Source organism: Cannabis sativa, chromosome 9 (genome assembly GCF_029168945.1).
Source record: "Cannabis sativa cultivar Pink pepper isolate KNU-18-1 chromosome 9, ASM2916894v1, whole genome shotgun sequence".
Taxonomy (NCBI): Eukaryota; Viridiplantae; Streptophyta; class Magnoliopsida; order Rosales; family Cannabaceae; genus Cannabis; species Cannabis sativa.
Genome location: NC_083609.1, coordinates 53648207 through 53669888, shown reverse-complemented (window position 1 = coordinate 53669888; position 21682 = coordinate 53648207). Strand labels below are relative to the sequence as shown.

The 21682-nt window shown below is 29.3% G+C and overlaps 3 protein-coding genes across 3 annotated transcripts; 2 read left to right on the top strand and 1 right to left on the bottom strand.

Annotated features, from left to right (window-relative positions):
* The first annotated feature begins 8385 nt into the window (after positions 1-8385).
* On the top strand, positions 8386-12374 carry LOC133031481 (uncharacterized). Its single transcript, XM_061104989.1, has 13 exons — positions 8386-8983; positions 9147-9428; positions 9553-9578; positions 9706-9753; positions 9964-10002; positions 10098-10136; positions 10243-10410; positions 10511-10663; positions 10712-10795; positions 10915-10968; positions 11092-11442; positions 11550-12004; positions 12158-12374. Exons 1-13 carry the CDS (start codon positions 8386-8388, stop codon positions 12372-12374), a joined length of 2514 nt encoding a protein of 837 aa, XP_060960972.1.
* A 2266-nt stretch (positions 12375-14640) lies between these two features.
* On the bottom strand, positions 14641-16071 carry LOC115706230 (uncharacterized). Its single transcript, XM_061104988.1, has 2 exons — positions 15300-16071; positions 14641-15218 (listed from the first exon to the last, which is right to left on the bottom strand). Exons 1-2 carry the CDS (start codon positions 16069-16071, stop codon positions 14641-14643), a joined length of 1350 nt encoding a protein of 449 aa, XP_060960971.1.
* Positions 16072-20354: 4283 nt separating this feature from the next.
* Positions 20355-20837, top strand: LOC133031480 (E3 ubiquitin-protein ligase BIG BROTHER-like). Its single transcript, XM_061104987.1, has one exon. It carries the CDS (start codon positions 20355-20357, stop codon positions 20835-20837), a length of 483 nt encoding a protein of 160 aa, XP_060960970.1.
* The last annotated feature ends 845 nt before the right edge of the window (positions 20838-21682 follow it).

Sequence of the window (21682 nt, the reverse complement as noted above, 5' to 3'; positions counted from 1 at the left end):
TTTTGTAGGGATTTTGCTGCAGCAAAAGTAGCAGTGGCTGAATGTTGAAATTAATGTAGAAAAAAGATGACGTGACAATTCATTAATTGATGTGGCAAAAATTAGCTGAGGTAGCATGAATACATGTGGATTGTGGCTAATTTATGAGGAAATTTCTAGAAAATTCATAAGGCACGTGTGGAATTAATTTTATGAAATATATTTTTGTGAAAAAAGAGGGATAATGTTACCTAGCCTCCATTACACCATTTGGGGGAACACAGTTTCTTAGCAGCCACCATTATTGAAACTACTAAGGGAATGAAGAAAAAGAAGAAGAATAAGAAGAAAATGAGTGCACAAGAAAGAAGGAAGAAGGAGGAGCCATCCATATTGTTTCGTCTACTGCTTTAATCATTGGAAATTTTTTAGTTTTATACGAAAAATAATTCTACAAATACTATTAGCTAAAATAATACACAATTATTGAGGCATTTATACCGAAATCATAAAAATAAAGCCATCAAATCATGAAAACACCCTGCCATTCTAATTTCAAGTTTCTTTTTTTTTGCTGATTTTTTTTTGGTTATCTCCTCTGTTGTCTTTTTGTTTATTATATATATATTTTCTTTCCTATTAATCTTTCTAAAAAAAATATTAGTTTCACTAAATAAAAAAAATACTAATTATTTTATTTTAGCTCATACTATTACAATTTATTTTTCGAGACAATTATTTTAATATGTGAAAAATATAAATATTTGCTATCACAAAAAATAATGATCTAAATAAAAAGTATAATTTGTTTTATATATATTCATTTATTTGAGCATTAACATTAGGCACCACTAACTGTAGTACTAATACCACCATGAGGTAACATTTTTTTATTAATGATTAGTGATATTTCACAAAAATTATTAAATTAAAATCTTTAAGGCCCAATTTTTAATTGCAATAACATATCACACCTTATACGTAATAGTTAGACATCACTACTATTTCCTTTTATATTATGTTAACTAAAGAATAAATAAACTGTTAATTTAAGTAAAAATTAATTAATTATACCAACTAACTTCACAAAATATTATATTTTATTATTATTATTTTCATATTTAAAAGTAACCATGTATTGTTGTTTAAGATAGCTTCACATTCTTTCAGTAACTTTTGTTACCTTTAAACATGTGTGATAAAATTAAGAGTTAAGATAAAGTACACTTAATATCAAAATTAATAAAGTCAATTTTTTTAATATTAACGATTCTAATATTAAGATACTATTTGATTTCTTTATAAGTTCTTTTAGGAATTTATCAGAAATGTTTCAATAAGATAAACTCATTTAAAATACTATTATGTAACTTTTAAATATCAAATTAGAAAAAAATATCAAATTAGAAAAAAATATTGTAATCTATTAAAGTTCGTTAAATTTTATAGTTTCATTACTTTTTCGTTAACAAAATATAAAATAAACTAAAAAGTTACTTTTTATTTCAATCATTTTTCTAGATTCAGCAAAGAAATATATGATTTCCATATATTAAAATGATCATCTTAAGAAAGTAGGTCGTGATAATATTGAGCTCAACCAACTAACGATGTGATGTAAAAAAAAAGAGATAAGTGGATATACTTTTATAAAAATTTATTGAAATTGCTATATAAAAGAAGTGTATGTAAATTACAATATAAAGGTTACTCTTTGTTTTTTTAGACATTTACTAAAATTGTTCTATAAAATAAACTTATGTAAAATATAATCTAATAAATAATAAAATACTTCTTGGTAATCTAAGAAATTAGTTGGTACATTGAATTTTGTTTAAGTGAAAAATTTGGTAGTATATCTTGTTTTCTTATAAGTTATTTTAAAAATTTGTAAAAAATATTTTATAAAATTAGAATATGATTTAGTAACTTTTAAATATGAAATAATTATATAAAAAAAAATAGTAACGTATTAAATTATAATTGGCATTCAAATTTTGTTGTATTTGAAAATTTATTTTTTCTTCAATAAACTAAGTAGAAAAGAAATTAAAATGTTACTTTTGATTTTGGTCATTTTGTATGATAACAGTAAAAGAAAAAATATGTGATTCTCATTAAAATGGTAGATAATAATATTTGAACTTAAATAATTATTAATGTGACTAGAAAAAACTTTTTAAACTTTTTTTTTAAGAAAAAAGAGAAATAAAAAAAGAATAGAGAAAGTTTTTATAATATTAAAATAAATCATTAATATTGGTGTGTTTCATATATAATCAATAAATAAAAAGTGTAAAAAAACAAATGGAAAGAAAAAAAAAAGTCAAACTACACCTATTTGTATTAATGTGCCGTTTAATTTTGGCGTGTATACATGTATTCCAAAATAATTGAAATGGGAAAGTATTATGATTGAAATATAAAGGAAAGTGGTAATCGTGAGATTAATATCAAAAATTCGTTGTACAGCGTAAATTTCTCTTAATCCTTTGTATTTTGTTTTTATACTTTTTTATTTCATTTGGGTATTTTTAATAATCTTGAGCATGAACTAATTTTCTTGTAGTTAGAACTTTTAATGAATCTTGGATTGTGAATATTATTAATATTTTATAAATGTTTTTAGTAATAAGTTTTGTTCATTCAAAGATGCTTAATAGATCATCAATTGTAAGTTGTTAGCTAATCTTGATGATCCACACCTTGGAAAAGTGTGATGTGTAGATGGTATAAAAATATTTTATTTACCTTGTATGACCCAAGGAAAATTGATGCTTAATTTGTATTCTCTAAATGGTCAAATAGCTCATACATCATATGAGCTACTCTAAAGTTATTTTAAAGAATAGTATTGTAGCTTCTCTAAAAGTAGCTAGAACTATTTATTGAGTTATATTTATTTTATTATTATTTTACTCTCTCACTCCTCTCTCATACCATCTCTTTATTTATTTTAATGATTTTCTCCTATAATTTTTTATAAATGTGTATTGAAAATAATAATATTTAAATGATATGAAGATAAAAATAGAGAAGTTGATTATGATGTAAAGTAAAAGTTGGAGGTAAAATAAAAAAAAGTAAAGTTTTAGTAAAGTATTATAAAAGATAGAGTAGAGAAGCTGTTAGGAGTGCTCTTATCACTTTATTTAATTTTAGCACACAATTCTAGTAAAAGTTAATTGCCAAATTTTTTACTTTCCCCCGAACTTTTTCACTTTTCTCATTCTCATTTCACCTAAATAATAATTAATTTTAGTTTAAACTAATTTGTTTTATTCAATTCATAATCAACTATAAATTGCACTAAAAATAGATCAAAGCAAAATAATATAGGGAATTTCACTTATTAAGTAAAATAATATGAAAAAAAAAAACCAATCAAAACAATACGAACAAAGAATACACAATATAACTGACTTAACTGTCAAAAAGGACACCAAGTATTATTAGGTCCTTTAGCCTATATAAAGAGACTACTCCTCTCATTTCATAAGAGAATAGAAACACAAGAATAAGTGCAAGAACAAGAAAGACACAACACAATAGAGAGAAGTTTGAGAGAGAAATGGAGAGAGATATCTGAGAGAGAGAGGGCTGGGATTGGGAAATTGTATTGAGCAACATTGACGATTATGTTCGCTCGAGTTAGTAAGTTAATGAGTATTGAGAGATTACACCATAAATCATATTTCCTTATAGCTTCTGAGAATGATATCTCTAATTCTTATTATCAAAAAACAACACTACCTCTGGGGACTCCCGTTTTGTATGAATTTTTTTACATTTTTTTTTCTTTAATTTATTATTATATAATTATTTTTGAAATTTTTACATGAAAAATCTATTTTACACAATTTATTACACAATTACTCATACACGCCTATGTCTACATTTTTACTTACAAAGTTAGTTTTATTACACAAATACCACTTAGTCATCATTCCATCCATCGTCAATCAAATCCTACTCTCTTCCATCTCTTTTTTCATTTTCTATCAATCAATCCATCATTTCACTCTCTTTTTTTATTCTTTTCTTTTTATTTTGAATTTTATTTCAGTTTTTAATTTTTTATTTTTAATTTTATTTTCAGTTTTTAATTTTTAATTTTTTTTCCATAACAATTCTTCTTTTCTTTTTATTTTTAATTTTATTTCAGTTTTTAATTTTTTATTTTTAATTTTATTTCAGCTTTTAATTTTTTATTTTTAATTTTATTTTCAGTTTTTAATTTTTAATTTTTTTTCCATAACAATTCTTCTTTTCTTTTTATTTTTAATTGTAAAGCTAGTTTCTTATATATTGTTGCTTAGGTCTAGGATTGACTTCTATCAATCAAGGGAGAACTATATATAAACATATATGATATGCACACGTAGTGAAGATTTTTGAGACGTACACAATGATATTATTGTCAACATATATAGTAGATATTAGGAAATTAGGTATACCAATACCAACGGCACCACGATTCTAAGATTTTATTTTTGAAATATCTCAAAATCAGTCTAATATTATTTGTACAAATTAAAAACGCGCATGTTAGTGTGTCTAATTAAGTCAATAAAAATCACTATTGAAAGAGTGATGAACATATATAGCATTGCTATTGAAAAAACTGATGATATACAACATTCACGTGCAACAATATTAGAGAATAGTGTGCAGAGATTTCATTGTCAACGTTTCTGGGAAAAAAGATAATGTTGGTGCTGATGTTCGAACCGAGGTTTGTTTTCGGTTTCTTTTTGGTTTTCTCCCATATTTGAAATTTTACACCTTCTGTATGTATTTTTTTAATATGTTTTTTATCTAGTTGATTCCTGTCCATTTTTAAATATCATCAATGGGTAACAATGAGATTTATCATGGATATTGATGTTCAAAGAGTTTTTCCTGTATTTTAGTTTGTATACAGTTGTTTTGTAGTTTTATTATAGTTTTGCTACTTGCATATGTTATTTCACTATAAAATTAATATGAAACTATTTGCACAAAACTTACTATGTATAACTACTATTTCTTAGTCCCCATCAAATTAAATTCTTGCATAATATATAAACTATCATAAAACGATAATGCAACTATAAGGCAACTATTTGCACTTGCATACAGTTGTTTTGTAGTTTTATTATAGTTTTGCTACTTGCATATGTTATTTCACTATAAAATTAATATGCAACTATTTGCACAAAACTTACTATGTATAACTACTATTTCTTAGTCCCCATCAAATTAAATTCTTGCATAATATATAAACTATCATAAAACGATAATGCAACTATAAGGCAACCAAAACAAAAAATAAATCAAAATGTAACTGTATATAACGTAGATGTATTATTCATGAGGTTTTTTTAAAATTTTTCACATCATACATTGTTTTGAATTTGGTGGGAGGTCCAGATCTGTTTGTTACAGATCTACATTTCATGAATCTGGATTTCGATATTAGGGGGAGTTGTTTTGATCGAATAAAACAGAAAACAAATGTGTAATTTCAGTTTCTTCACAGTTTTTCTGATTTTTTTTTCGTCATTTTCGGCTTTTAGATCATTGCAGTATTCTTTTCCGCTGATTTTGCCGTAATTAATAGTTGTATTTTTCTCGTTTTGGTTTCATTTTGGTTGTTTTGCGGTTTTGAAACGAGCGCGTATTTTCATCTTCATGGTTCGCTCTGTACAGCTGAAGGCTTAGTGCATGTGGTATTTTTGTAAATATTTGTATGTGGACTGTATAAATGTTTAATGGGCCGGCCCAAAGTATTTTTGTAATTTTTTTTCCTTTTTTGTATTTTTTTGTTTTTTTCCCATTATTTTTTGAAAAATTATTTCTTTTGTTTTTATATTTAAATATCACAAAAACAGCCCATTTCATCAGTGGCTTTAAATGTGATCAGTGTAATAAATATGAACAATTACAATTCTTCATTCAAAAATGGACATTACAAAATCTGTGTAATCTGAAGATGAATGTCAGTATACATATATATATCTAATTTTTGTTCATTGTTTTCACGAAGCTTCGGACTCAAGAAACATATTTTCCTTCAAAAATGAAAATGGGTTAAGGTGGTAAAGAAATGATGATGGAAGGTGGGGAAACTTCAGATACGAGAATGCAAGATTTAGACTCTGCTGATGATGGCTTCACTCAGACTGTGTTTTCTTGGACTCTTGAAGACATTTCTAATGAAAATCTTTATAAGGTTCTTTACTCTCACTCTGTAACTGTATATGTTGATTGTCGATGTTGGTCTTTTCTCTGCTTATTAATTAGTATCATCGTTCACACCTTTTTGTTTGCCCTTTTTGTAATATTTTATTCTATAATTCTTCATTTTGTTTGTTTTTATAATTTTAAATTGGGAAAATTACATGTGGACACGTTTTTTTTTTCCATTTAATTCTAATAATAACATTTCTTTTTAAATTATTGAATATACCGTTAGTTTTACCGTTTTTCATTTTATGCCATTTCTTTATGTTTTGGCTTCTTGAGCACGCTTAGTGGATGAGGAGGTCATGTCAAAGTGGGCGCGCAGGCACGTTTTTCAGTTTTTGAATTTTTTTAAACTTTTACCCAAAAAGTGGGTTGTAAACCTCCCAAACTGCCTCTATTTCTATCAATATAAGTGTTATTTTATTTTTTTTCCTAATTTCATTTCTTCTCTCTAAATGTTTAGTAATGGTGAAAACAAGTTCGTCTACTTCTCCATCCGCGTCCTCCAAGGCGATGAATCCGAAGAACAAATCAAAAGAAACAATGTCTGAGGGTAGTGATAGTGGAGAGTCTGATCTTTCTTCGAAGAGGAAGAGGAACAATGCTGGGTCTAAGAAGGGAAAATCTGCAGATCGTCTCTTGAAAAAGATGAAGCAGGTGGTTGAAGAAGACGATGTTGAATATGATATTGACGATTTGGAGATTGTAATTCCAGATAGTATTAAAGTATATATAATTTATATTTTATTGTAATTTGTTTGGTTTATTTTCTGATTTTTGGTTTGATGGATTTATGGTTTACAAATTTGTTTTTGGCTTTTTGTTTTTTTTTTTTTTTCAGTTTTCAACTTAAGTTTTTGCATGTGTTTTTTTTTTCTTTTGTTGATTTTTGGTTGTCTTAGGGTTTTCTATGGATTTTTTATTGTTTTTTTATTTTTCAATAAATTTTAGTATATACATTTCAAATATTAATTTGTTTTTGTAATTGTTATGTTTTCGGTTATTTAGTTTGTTTATTTTTGGTTTTCAATTTGCATATATAATTTTTATTTTATTGTAATTTTTTTGGTTTATTTTTTGATTTAATTTTTGTTTTGATGGATTTATGGGTTAAGATTTTTATTTAAAATGTATATAATCTATTTGCATGTGTTTTATTTTTTATTTTTGTTGATTTTGTTTGTGTTAGGCTTTTCTAGGGATATATATTGTTGTTTGTTTATATATTTGGGATAAAGCTTAATTGTATAGTGATTGATAGGTAGTGGTGTGAGGTCTCTCGGGATTCCTAATCTAATAGTAGACAGTACACATTGACACTAGTAAATGAGTTAAATACAAGATGAGATATAAGACAATTTTTATAAATGGGTTAAATCTGTGTTGGTGTATTCACTTTATAAGTTTAATTTTCCCATTTTGCAAAAGCAAAATTATTTAATTAGTGTTTTAAATTTTTAGCATTTTCATAAGTTTTCACATTCGATTCAACTATAATTTTTAAATATGTATTGAATTTATTTTTTTTAGAGAGTGAAATGTTTGGTCTATTTGATTTTGTGGTTTAGTTTTGGTAAAATAAGTATACGTATTAGTTTATTATATATAATCAGAAAAGTGATTCTAAGTAGATTCTAACCGTTGTGTAGTAAGGCTTGTTAAGTTATACTTCTTTATTTTTGTTTTTCTTGACTTGTTTTTTTTTTTTTAGGTTGATTTGTTTTTGTTTTTTGTTTATATAGTTGGGATGAAGCTTATTGAAGTTATTTTTTTTAGACAGTGAAATGTTTGGACTATTTTGTTTTTGTGTTTTAGTTTTGGTAAAATGTGTATACGTATTAGTTTATTATGTATAGTCAGAAAAGTGATTTTCTTATTATTTCTGTTTACATAATAGTTTACAGGATCTGTATGTTGATTTATGTGTTTATTTCTTTTGTAGGAGTGGGAGCAATATTTTAAACCTGAGAGTCGTGTTAAGGATTAGATGATTTTCTTCCCTAATACATTGGAGAACAAAGTGATTGCAAATATCAATGCTAAGTTGAGCCCTGAACAAATTAGGCTTTTTTGTAAATCATGTTTTGGTCATTTGTTAGACATGAAACCAATTTTATATCAGCCTCAGTTATTACATAATGCTCTACTTAGGGAGGTACATCAAAAAATGGGAAGGAGATGTGGTTTAAGTTTGGTTGTGAAAATTTTAGGTTTAGTTTGGCTGAGTTTGCGGTCATAACTGGTTTACTGTGTAATGGTGATAACGATATGAAAAAGTATGCAAAAAGGGAGAATGCATTTGTCGATAAGTATTTTTTTGAGCAGCAAGTTACTCATGGTGCGGTTGAACAAAGATTTATGTTTAGTGGGTTCAAGAGTGATGAGTATGCTGTTAAAATGGCAATTTTGTACCTTCTTACAAATGGGTTGATTTGTAGTCCTGCAGTAAAAAAGGTTTTTGATGAGTTGATGAATATTGTGGGGCTTGGTGAATATGATAGTTTCCCTTGGGGGAAAATTGTTTTTTATCTTACATTGCACAATTTGATGATTGCTTTGAGGGGCAGAAAAAGAACAGATTTGTCTGATGATTCTTGTGGTAAGGGAAAAGCTAAGGTGAAACGCAAACAGACGAAAGAAAATAGTAAAACATACAAGTTACCTGGTTTCCCTTATGCGTTTATGGTCTGGTTATATGAAACCATTCCTTTATGTCTTAAGGCCTCTATATGCCAATATGATGCTTCGGAAGAGTATAGGATTTGTAGGTGGTCAAGTACTGGAAATCCTAACTCTGGGGAGCTGGATAGGAAAATTTTCATGTCATCAAAGGTAAATAAATATTTATTAAAATCATGTTGTTGTTTCTGTTTATTGCTGTGATATATTTTTGTAAACTTATCTGCTTACTTTTCTCATTTTTTATTTGTAACTGAAAGCTCAAGCTATTCTCCCCACTGATGTTGAAAGAAAGATGATGAAACTTGAAAGTTTTGATTTCCCCGTGGTAGAAACTTCTGAAGATGATTTTGATGATGAGCCATTAGAAAGGAAGCATTATGAGAAAGGTGACCTTTCTAGTATACAGAGAAGTTATGGTGTGGGGAAGTCTGATCTAGTAGAGTTAAGGAACAACGTGAAGATGCTTGTTGGTAATCAAACAAAATTTGATGAGTCTTTGAGTTTGTTGAAGAATGAGATGAAGTGTAGTGTTAAGGAATGTGAGTTGAATATAAAGTCTTATTGATGCAAAAATTGATGGAAGTTTGAAGTTTTATTTGGACATGAAGTTCAATGAGTTGAGAAATTGTTTTATAAGTGGAAATGATGGTGGAAATGTTGTAGTCAGTGATGAGGATACTTTTAACATGGTATGTTTTACATATTATTTTTATTTGATAGTGTCTATTATTATTGTTTGTTTGCTATTTTTATTTATTGAGTATGTGATTAGTTATAATGCTGAATTTTTATTGTGTGTCTTGTATTTTATTTCAGAATGATGATGACCTTGTTTTGACAAATGAAGAGGAGCTAGTTGTGGAGGTAATATTAGTTAAAGAAGAAACTAATAAGTTTACTGTTTTTTAATTAGTTGTTAGATTAATTATTGGTTTTTATGTAAACTGTTTTTATTATTTTTTATAAATTTTTTTTTTCTAATGTTGTTTATTTTTTTGTGGTATCCTGTTTATGTGTAAACTTTTTTGATTATTTTTGATAATATTTGTAATCTAAAGTTAAACCTTTTTTTAGGTTGAAAAAGTTGAAGATGAAATGTTGGTAGATAATAAGGTAACTTTTTTAAATTTTAATATTGATGTAAATTATTATGTAACTTATTAGGATTATTTTTATTATTTTGTAGTGTAATGTGAAATTATATACAGGTTGAGGAAGTTTTAGATGATACGATTGTAGAGAATAAGGTAACTTTTTTTTTTTTATGTTTTTATTGTAGTTTTAGTTTTGTAGTTTACTTGTTATATTTAAACATCAGTAACAATTTGGTTTATAATTTATTTTTTATTGCAGAATGATGGTGGTAGTCAGCCTACTTTTGATATAATGTGTTTTATTACATCACAACCTAGTGATGATAATGGGAACGATGATAAGAAAGAAGTGGTTGATGATGATCATGAGATGTTCAAAAACGGGTCTAACAAGTTAAGGGAAGATGATAATGATAGCGATGACAAGGTTATAGTTTGTGTTTTATTTATATATTTTGTTATGTGAGTTATATATATATTTGCATATTGATAATTTATTTTTTTATATTTTATTTTGTTTTTTGCAGGGTATTGGTGGTGATGAGGTTGGTGCCAAGGAAGTTAAAGGTGGAGGTAATGTTGGTGCATCTAGTGGTGGAGTGAGTGCTGGTGAGTCAGCTGTCAAAGAAGGCAAGGAGGTAGTTGGTGGGGGTGTAAATGAGAAGGTTGCTGATGATAAGGTGATTTATGATGAAACTTAAGAGTGTACTGTAGCTGTAACTAAAAAGTTGGGTGATAGTCAAGGTACGGAGGATAGTATAACACTATTTGCTTTAGAGAAGATCAATGATATTGAGGAAAAAATTGCTAAGGTATTTTTATGTTCGTGTTTGGTAATTGTTATGGATTATTAGAGTATTTTTTTTTTTTTTTTGAGTTGTGTTTTATTATTTTTTTTTTAAAACTGTTTTTTTTTTTTTTTTTTTTGTAGGGTAAGGTGTTGCACAATGAAATAATGGCTCCTAATCAGAGGAATAATGCAAAGGTTCCATGTTATAAATGTTTAATTACGTCATTTTGTTTACGTACTTATTATTGAAACTTTTTAGTTTATTTTATTATTATTATTTTTATTTTTTAAATTTGTGTTTGTTGTGTTTGTTGGTAGGGTTTGACTGTGGATTTTACGTCTAAGGTTGTTAAAAGGCCTGCGAAGCCTGGATCTGTAATGAAGAGTCCTTACACAACAAATTTTGGTTCGGCCAGCAGTGGTAAACCAACGGGTGAAGTGTATGGATTGTTTCCGTTTTCAAATGGATTGATGGTCATGCCAGATGAACTTCAAGTTAAATCATTTGAGCAATGGTTTAATGTTGGTTTCAATGATAAAAACAAATTGAAGAAGTTCAAACAAGAGTATCGAGTATTGAAGGTGCTGTTAAATTTTGTTGTTGTGAAGGTTAACGATAAAATATGGTTTTACGATCTGAGAACCCCGGGGAGGAATTTATCATGTTCGGTTAGTATTTTTCTTATGATATATTAATGGGATTTGTTTTTTTTGTTTGTTTTGAGTTTTTTTGTGTGTTTATAATTTATGTTTTTTTTATGTTCTACGTGGTGCAGCATATTGATGTGTGCTTTTATTACTTGAGGAAGCAAATTAAGTATGACAAAAGTGTGAGGGTTGCTGCCAGAACCTCTGATTGTTTTTTTGCAGCCCATATATTTGATTTGTACAATAAGTTTTGTGCAAATGATGAGGATATTAATTCTGTTCCTCGGGATACTAAGGTAGCTTCGTATATTGCGGGATTTGGTTTGTTGTGTGGTAAACCGTGGTTCGTTTTAGATTTCATGCTATTTCCAGTCAATGTAATGGCTTTGGCACATTGGATTTTGTGCATCTTTGACATCAAGATGAGAAGTCTTAAGGTGTGCAATTCTTTGAGGCGTGAAAAGTTTAAGGACAATCGTAGTTTTGTGAATGCATTTGCTGTTGTTTTGCCATTTTATTGTCTCATGTGGATTTCTATGGTCGGAGGTCGGCTATTGACAAGAGCACTCAGTATTTTCATGGAGTGAAGGATACAGATCCTTTAGAAATTGTTTTTATAGATAAATTACCTCAACAAGATCAATGGTAACTATATTGTATACTTTATTATTTTTTTTTATTAACATTTTAGTTTACGATCGTTCTGACTGTTATTCTTATTCTTTTTTTTTTGTAGTGACTGTGGTGTATTCGTTATAAAGTATGCTAAATACTTTATACATGAAATGATCAACAATGTCCCCAAAACTTTGAATATGGATTTCGTTCGAAAGAAGATGTGCGTTGAGCTTTCCGTGTATGCTATGAAGAAGGAGTTGAATGGATATGAATCTGGTTCAGCGTTAACTAGAAAGATGCCCAAAGCTACTAGGGGAGCTTTGAAGATTGGATGATTAGTGTTACAATTACTATCTTTAGTTTGGACTATACTGTTTGTATTTTTCTAATGTTTGTAATTAGCACATGTAGTATTTTGCAAACTTTAACATGTAACTTTTGGTTTTATGTAACTGTTGTGTGTGCAAGGTTTCTTTTGGTTTGGAACACTTAATTAGGTGGTGACATGTTTTTTTGGATTGTATATGAACCTTGTATGTTATGGAACATTATTTTGTGTAAATGAAATTTTTGTGTACTTAAGCAACTAATTAGTTTACGTTTTTGATCGATGATCAATCTAATTAAAATTGATTTTTTTTTTCAGGAAACAAATCACTATCATCAGATAATTTTCTTGTGTACATATCGATATGAGAGGGTAACAGGTACATATTTTTTTTTTTAATTGGTGTGAGGATACGAATAGGTAATAGATATATTAATTTTTTTTTTTAAAAAAAAAAAATGCACATTAATTTTCATTTGAAGATCATTATAACAAAATATAAAACCTAAAATAGATGGATATGGGTAACATGTTTGTTTATTTTTTTGACAAGTTTTTGTTTTTGTAAAATCAGAGGAACCATTATGTTCATAATAGTCTAAGACATAGTACTAATGTACTACTTATTACTGTAAGTATCAAATGTTGTGAAAAAAATGTTATTTTTTTTAAGTACTGATGTTCTTTCTCTTTCGTGTTGGCTTTGGAACTGGTTCAGTTTTGCACGATCTTTTGTTGTGTCCTTTTTGGTTGCATGCCCCACACTTGACCTGTGTTTTTGTTTCCAGCACACCTTTGTACCTTGGTTTTTTTGGCCGCCCTGCTGGCCTCTTGTGTGTTGGGGGTAGAACAATCATATCTTTTATATGATCCGGTACATCCCAAGTTGTAGAATCTACTAGTGGGAAGATATTATCTTCATATGTTGAGAAAAAAAGTTTTTTTTTCGTGTAGTAGTATGAGCAGGGCCGGCCAGAGGGTGGGGCAGCCGGGGCATACGCCCCAGGCCCCATAATTTTCGAGGCCCCGAAAAAATTTAAATAATATATACATATATAAAAATATAATATATATAAATATTTAATTCCATAAATTGCATGAGAATCTTGTAGCACGACTGGTAATTGATGTTATTTATGAGTGGAGAGGTTGTAGGTTCGATCCTTCCCACCTTTATTTTTATATTTTAAAAAGTTATATATGTTATTCTTTCATTTCAAAGTCATAACAAAGAAAAACTATAAAGATAATAAATAAATAATATTAATGTTTTAAAAAGAATTATACCTAGTTCTTTTAGTTTTAAGATATTTACTTTTTTTAATAGTACTATAAATAATGTATATTTATTATGTATTTTTTAAAAAATTTATAAATATGTAAAAAAATTATATAATTTTTGATATATTTTTTATTTTTTAAAAAAAAATATGCTAAAAAATATAACTTTTCAATAGAGATGTTCGTAATAATTAATTAAATATTACTTTATCGAGAGTTTATGTGGCAAAAATTTATTTATTACATAAAATAATTAAAATTGATATTGTGTCAAAAATTTAATTAATATTTATCTTTAATTTTTATATAAAAAAGGCCTATTTTTAAATTTTGCCCCAGGCCTCTTCACACCTTGAGACGGCCCTGAGTATGAGCAGTAGCTGTTGCATGATAGATTCTTTTTCGTTAACACAACCATTGCATGTGAGCAAGGCATTTCATCATATTCAAATTTTTGACAGCTGAAGGTTTTTTTTCCAGGTTTACTATGTATGAGTCGGTACAATCATGTACTTTGTATACAACCAGATTTGATGTTTCCACCTGTGCAAGTAGTTATATTAGTTACATTCTTGATTGCATGTAAAAAAAAATTTAAGCATGTTTATTGGTGTACAAACGGGTTTGTTTTTGGATATGCAGCAATAGACTAATAAGTTTATTTAATAACTGTATGAGACAATAAAGTGATTTTTTTTCAGTAATGAGTGCAAAAATAAACCAGTACGTCTATTTCAAATAAATATGGAATAATTTTTATAAGGCAGATATGTTACCTTGTACTTTAAGCTCATATCTCGTTCTTTACGTAGACTTTTCTCTGGTTTTTGTGCCAAGTATGTGAATGTAGACAATGTTCTATTCTTGTTGTCCCAATACCATTTTTGAACCAAAGAGTGAAGACATTATAGTAAAGTTGCTATTGGTAACTCTCTTACTTCTTTGAGTGCTGCATTCACAGATTCTGCGATGTTCGATGTCATTGTTTTGTATCACTTGTTTTGGCTGTATAACCTTGTCCACTTACTGTTTCCAACTTCGTTGACCAGATAGTCTCTTATGCCGCTATGAATATTGTCTAAATCTCTCATGTTTTTTTTTTCATATTCAGCAGCATTGTAAGCTTTGGAAGCTCCATTGAATGCATTCTTGAGTTCATCTCCACCATTTTTGAACTTGGTCTTGATATTTTTTAGCAAGTGGTAGCAACAAACCCCATGCATGAGGTTTGAGAAGTTTGTATTTGCTGCTTTCGCAATACTTTCATGTCTGTCTGAAATAATGCACTGCCCTTCTCTTTCACTGTATGATTCTTTTAGCTTGCTGAAGAACCAGTTCCATGAAGTGTCATTCTTAGAGTCTACTATTGCAAATGCTAGTGGAAATATGTGTCTATTTGCATTTTGTGCACTAGCTATTAATAATGCTGCACCATGTTGATTTTTTAAGAAAGTACCATCTGTGACTATTATTAGATTGCAGTGTTGCCAACCTTTGATGGAAGCACCTATTGCGAAGTATAGGTATTTGAAGTGGCCATTTTCGTCTGTGACAAGGTCTGTGATTGTTCCTGTAATTCAATAAACCATTTAGTATATTATATTTTATAATTTTGTTTGGAAAACTTGGTTTTAGGGTTGTCAAGTAGTACCTGGGTTGCATTTTTCCATCATGTATAAGATTCTTGGTATTTCAGAGTACGATTCGTGTGGACAGCATCTTGCATCTACAATAGCTTTTTCTCTAGCCCTCCATGCTTTTTGGTAAGATATGGAGACACAATAGTCATCTGCCATGTCATCCACTATTTCATTTGGTGTGTAGTCTCTCTTTGGCTTTACAAATTTGGTTCTTATTACACTACCAATCAGGTTGCTTGTTGCATTAGGATGGTCTACAGATGTGACATCTATTGAGCATGTATGAGAATGCTGAATCTTTCTGATTTTGAACATGTTTGTTTTTCCATGTTTTGATGCCAAGAAACTCCATGTACAATTTTCATCGATGCAAACTAGCTTATAGTCAAGTTTGGAGGATCTCTTTACCTTGAAGGGTTGATTTCTTCTTATAGAGTATGATCGACAAAGATTTTGTAGAGTTTCTTTGTTTGAAAAAACTTGTCCAACAAATATGTTATCAACATGAGGATCTGAGATCACCTGACTTGTTGCTTGCTGGCTTGTTTCAATTGCATTTTCAACTTGATTGATTACGAAGTCTGCCATGTTTTGTGCATACTCTGTCCTTGTAGGTATAGCTTGGGTGATTTGCATTGTATGTTCAGAGTAGTCGTGATTGATGGAGTTGTTACCAATATTTTCTGTTGGAATGGCTGTCGAAAGGTTTACCATCATAGGGTATTTGGTCTCATCATCATCTTTTTTTTTTTTTTCTGATTTGTTCATAAAATTTGCAGCCATTGTCATCTATAATCTTCATGGGTGGTATTCCTAATTTAATTTGGAATTGAACATCAATGTTTTGTTTACTTCTGTCCAAACCCAAAGTGGAACATATTGTTTGTGCAAGTAGGTTGTAAGAACATTTTGATGGTATTAATATCCCTGTCACTTTCAAATCTGTGTAGTTTGTTTTGTCCACTCATTGTCCATTATAAAATATCATAACTGTTCTTGGATCTTCCATATCAAACTGTCATCAATCAATGCAAATGTAACTTTTGCTATAAACAGTTTTGAATATTCTAAGTATTTTTTTTTTGTTGACAAATATACGTATAAAAAATGATTTTCTCACATAATTATTGAAAGTATTTTTGTATAATAATCAATTATGTATTTTTAATTTTTATAATTACCTATTTTGGTAGCTTTTGGTGGTGCGACTAGGAAAGGCAGAGGAAGACGATGAAGATGTACATGTCGTCGATTACACTGCGGAAGGTAATTTTTGCTTAACCTTTGATTTTTGATCGCATTTGCTGTGTCGACTGTTTGGTTGATATGTCGTAATGTTGTCTAATTGCTTCGTTGGTTCTGAATTAATGTTGATCGGCTAGCTGTGATTTTTTGTAACTGAAGCTTTTTTTTTGTTATTTAATGGAGATTTTTTTTTTGAGAGAAGTTTTACAGCTGTGATATTGATTTGTATAATCGCAGGGAAGAGATTTTGAAAATCGTTATTGCAGTTTTCAAAATCGAAATTTGTTTTTAGGATGTTCGATCGGTTGTCGAACGAAACCTTTTTTTTTTGTTCGTTAATGGTTTTTTTTTTTCAAGATTTGATTTGAATTCTCAGATTTTGAATTATAGATTTATAGGTTTCCTTTTTTTTAATATAAATCACGCGCTGTTTAAGAAATTCAATCCCTTGATTTTCGGATGATTACAGCGCGTTGATGAAACGAGATTGCAGGCTGGGTTTATTTTGGATTTACGGTAGGGGTGATGACGTGTCACGTTATTAGGATTGCATTAGATTAATTAACGTCATTTATGTTAATAGATTGTAAATTACGTATATATACAAAAATTTCCCATTTAAATTTTCTTGAAATTCTAATGTGTGGATTCTTAATTGTGATGACAGAATTCTAGACGCATGGATTAGATTATGAAATAGGGGAAAATCCATTTTTAGTAATTGCTTACTTTTGATGCAAGTATGAGATTAATAGGTACAAAATGTCGTTTATATAACTAAACTAATTTGTTTTGTTTGTCTATGTAGTTTGAATTTAGTCCTCATATTCTTTTTCCTGCTATGTAAGCAAATCATTTCTTATGTGTATATATTATTGGTACATTTCAAAATTTCTTATGCTTCCAAATCTCACTTACTATAATTTGTGAGTGTTGACTATAAAACTCTTAAAAACAAGCTCATTGAGCTTTTACCATTCATTTGGTTTTTGTGTAGAAGTTGCAAACTTCTTTATCAGTCACTGAGGATTGAGGATGAGGACGGGGCTGGTAGTAGCTCCACCACGGAGGATGAGAACGGGAATGATAATAGCTATAACTCTACTACTAATTTCAAAGCCAAGTCTTCAAAGGAATTTGAACTAGATATGCAGATGAAGAATTCATTGTTTTTTGTTTTCCTGGGGAATTTGACCACCAACAAAAGGGTTTGTGATAAGTCCCGAGAACTCCAAACTCAAGTACACAATGAAACAGTAGCAAATAGCACAAACAGCAGCAATAATAGGAGTAGAACAGTACCAAAACAATAGGAAATGTATATTGAATGTATGAGAAACCCAATTACAAAGTAAGGGAGCCCTTAGGCCCCTTTGGTGCAAATAGAAATTTACTCAATACATTACCCCCTCTCTATTATCTTACTCACCTATATATACTATTGTATTTCCTCCTAAACACTACCCTCTAAACAAAGACTCAAATACCCTTCTATTTAATATATGCTAGCCCACCATACTAATCGCAGGGTCTAACAGTTTGGAAGGCATTGCATATGTCATGCAATCTTGATTTGCTTGAATATGTTCTAAGTAATCGTTCATGGGTAAGCTTTTTAACTAGAATGTGTTTCCATTAACCATGCTTCAATCTGTTTCAATTCATTTACCTGTCCTGAGGAGAATTGTTGCAGATGTGAGGTGAAGTTAGTGAAGAGTCTATCTTCCAATATGAATGAGTCTCAGACTAGTGCAGTTCTTGCTTGTCGTCACATGATGCACTGCAAGAGCAGAGATGCTTTTGAGCTTATATGGGGTCCGCCTGGGACAGGAAAGACGAAAGCCAATGCTACTCTTCTTGTTTCCCTCTTAAAAATGAACTACAGAACTCTTCTTTGTGCACCCACAAATGTTGCAATAACTGAAGTGGCTTCTCAAGTCCTGAAGATAGTTACAGAGTCTAAATCCATGTTCTGCTCATTAGGAGATATTCTTCTGTTTGGCAATATGGAAGAACTCAAAGTTGGCTCAGATATTAAAGATGTATTTTTGGAATATCGAGTTCAAAGGCTTGTGGAGTGTTTAGGTCCGGATGGATTCTATTCATCTCATTTGAGAATTGATGGATTCTAGTTCTAGTGCATGCCAAAACATAGATTCTTCAAGTTCAACTATAGCAACTAAGCCAGAGTACAAGCAAGTCTTTCTTTAAGGAGATCACTATTCATATTAACATTTACATTGGCAACTACATTTACATTCTCTTATTAACAAATGAACAAATGCATATGTCAATAGTGGCTCCCACATGACATCACCCACCTGAAATGAGTTGCCAAAATGTTATAAGCTATTCATATTTGAGGTACAAAAATCCAATATGAGAATAGGATCAACTTGACTCTACAAGAAATAATGATGAGAATTGCATTCTTAATTGTAGTTAGTTATCCCAAGTAAACAAACAAAAACATATAATGTAATATTCCCCTAAGAGAAACTAAATACAGACAATCAGTTAATCATCAAACAAAAACAAATCACTTGAAAAGTACAACCTCATACATACTCATAGTAACTCCTAATGTCCCACTTGTTCAATGACACCATTAACAGAACAGAACAAGTACATATGATTCGTTTATTTTAGTACTAATTAAGTTTATAATAGAAATTGTACAAAGCTGAATGTTATCTATGAATGGTGAAAATCAACACACAGACTTAACACCCAAAATCTCATCTTTCTATTTTATTTAAATAAAACTAATTTACTTTTTTTTTACACAAAAATTTCATCTGCCAATCAATTCAATTGAAGAAACTACTCAAAACCTTATAAAAATAGAAATAATTACATATACACTTGTGTGTACAAATGGATGTGATCTTCGATCCACCAAATGAAAAATCCTTCTCGATTGAAGTGGGTTTCTTTGATATAATCCTAGAAATTAATCAAGTAAAAGATAGAGAAGTACCACGCCATACCTATTTCAACCGAAACCCTTGTCTTGAATAATAATCGCCAAGTTCGAAATCTTCCAAAACTCTCACATCTGCCTAATTATCCCCACCACCACTCAAATCTACTCAATAAGGTGACGCAGAACTGTATAGTCGCCATATCTGTTTGTGGAAATTAATGAGCTATTTGAACATAGCAACGGAAAAGAAACTGAAGGAATCGTTGGAAGGAATCGATGAGTTCGCCGACGATTTGTAACAGTAACCAGTAACCAGTAACCAGTAACCAGTAACCAGTTCGTTGAGAAGAATGTGGGAATAAAATAAATAAGATAAAAAACGTGAAAGGGGTAAAAATGACCTTACAATCAACCGAAAAAATCCAACGGCTCATATTAATCCTACTCCTAATAGAATGTAGATTTGAATTACATTAAATAGTGGTCTGACTCCTTATTATCGTTTTTCATCTCACCCTCTCTCTCTTTCCTAAGCTAATTGAATACATTTGATAACCCTAATTTCGAAACTTCTAAAGCTCAAATTTTTCTTAAACTTTGTAAATTAACCAAAATTAATCATTTCTTTGAGTGATTAATTATGACTTCTCCTCAAGTAATTGGTGATCCTCATTACCATATATCACCCTATAGATATAGTTATACTACTCAACCTAACACAATAGAAGAAGAGCCACATGCTCGTTACTTTACCATTAACTTAAATGCCAAGTTTATTCTTGCTCCACACTCATCTAGTATGGAAGTTGAAGATGAAGAATCTTTATTCGACGACGACGCGGGAAATTCCACTGCTTTTTTAGAAAATATTGGATGGATTTCGTACGAGACATTGATGAAGAGCGACGTTACTGAAGCCATACTTAACATTGAAGACATGCTTGCTAAGGTCTATCTTCCTTCTCTCTCTTTTATTGCCGTTGGCGTTATTGATTGCGGTAGAAAGATGATGAACAACAATGATTATGATAATAATAATTTGAATGAAGAAGTCGGTGTTAATATTTCCGTTGAAGTTTTTGTTGATGAACTACCTCAACTTGATGACGACGACGATGACGACGATGATGACGATGATGACTTTGATATGAATGATGTTCCAATTCGCTTTGTAGCGGCAAGTGAAGAGTCAATCGAGAAATTAGAAAAAGTTTGGGTTAAAGATAATCCAATTTTTTGTTCGATTTGTTTGGAGGATGTTTCGGCTGGTTTAGAAGCTACTAAGTTACCATGCACTCACGCGTATCATGAAGAATGTGTTGTTGAGTGGCTACAAGTTAGTAAATTTTGTCCAAATTGTAGAGTCGAGATAGTTTAATAATCATGTACTTAACAAATTTTTACTCATATATATAAGCTATGTTTGGACCATTTTAATTATTATATATAAAGTTGTGCATTATATAAACATTTTGAAGGAATTCATTAATAAAGTTTTATGATCTGTTTTGTTTAGTGAGTATATTATTATTTTTGATTTTGGTGGTTGCTTCAAAAAATAATATCGTTAGTTTAATAATTATGTACTTAACAAATTTTTACTCGTATATATAAGCTATGTTTGGACCATTTTAATTATTATATATAAAGTTGTGTATTATATAAACATCTTGAAGGAATTCATTAATAAAGTTTTATGATTCGTTTTGTTTAGTGAGTATATTATTATTTTTGATTTTGGTGGTTGCTTCAAAAACTAACGATATTTATGATTCTATAGCATTATGTTTAATGTAGTGATTTTTTTTTTGTAACATCATATGAGAAGAAATCCAATTTAAGTAACTATTCAATTCTTATTATGTTATGAATACTTTGATAATTAGTTAATGGATTAAAAATATAGGCTTTGTTGGGTAACAAAATGAAAACAAAATTGAAACTATTCAATTCTTACTACTTTTTCTTTTTAATTAAAAATATGAAAACAAAATGAAGAAATGGACATATGGTATCCTATTTTTTATTTTATTTTTTAATATTATAGTTTATTATTTACCTCTCTTAAAATACTAAAAGATATCCGAATACTAATTACTCCATTGTATTCTTGTAGTATGCATGAAATATGTATAGAAATTTTTTGTTATAGGACCTACTAAAAAGACCCCATGATGAGTGTAAATCTTTAATTAGTTTTATTTTCAGTATTAAATTTTATTT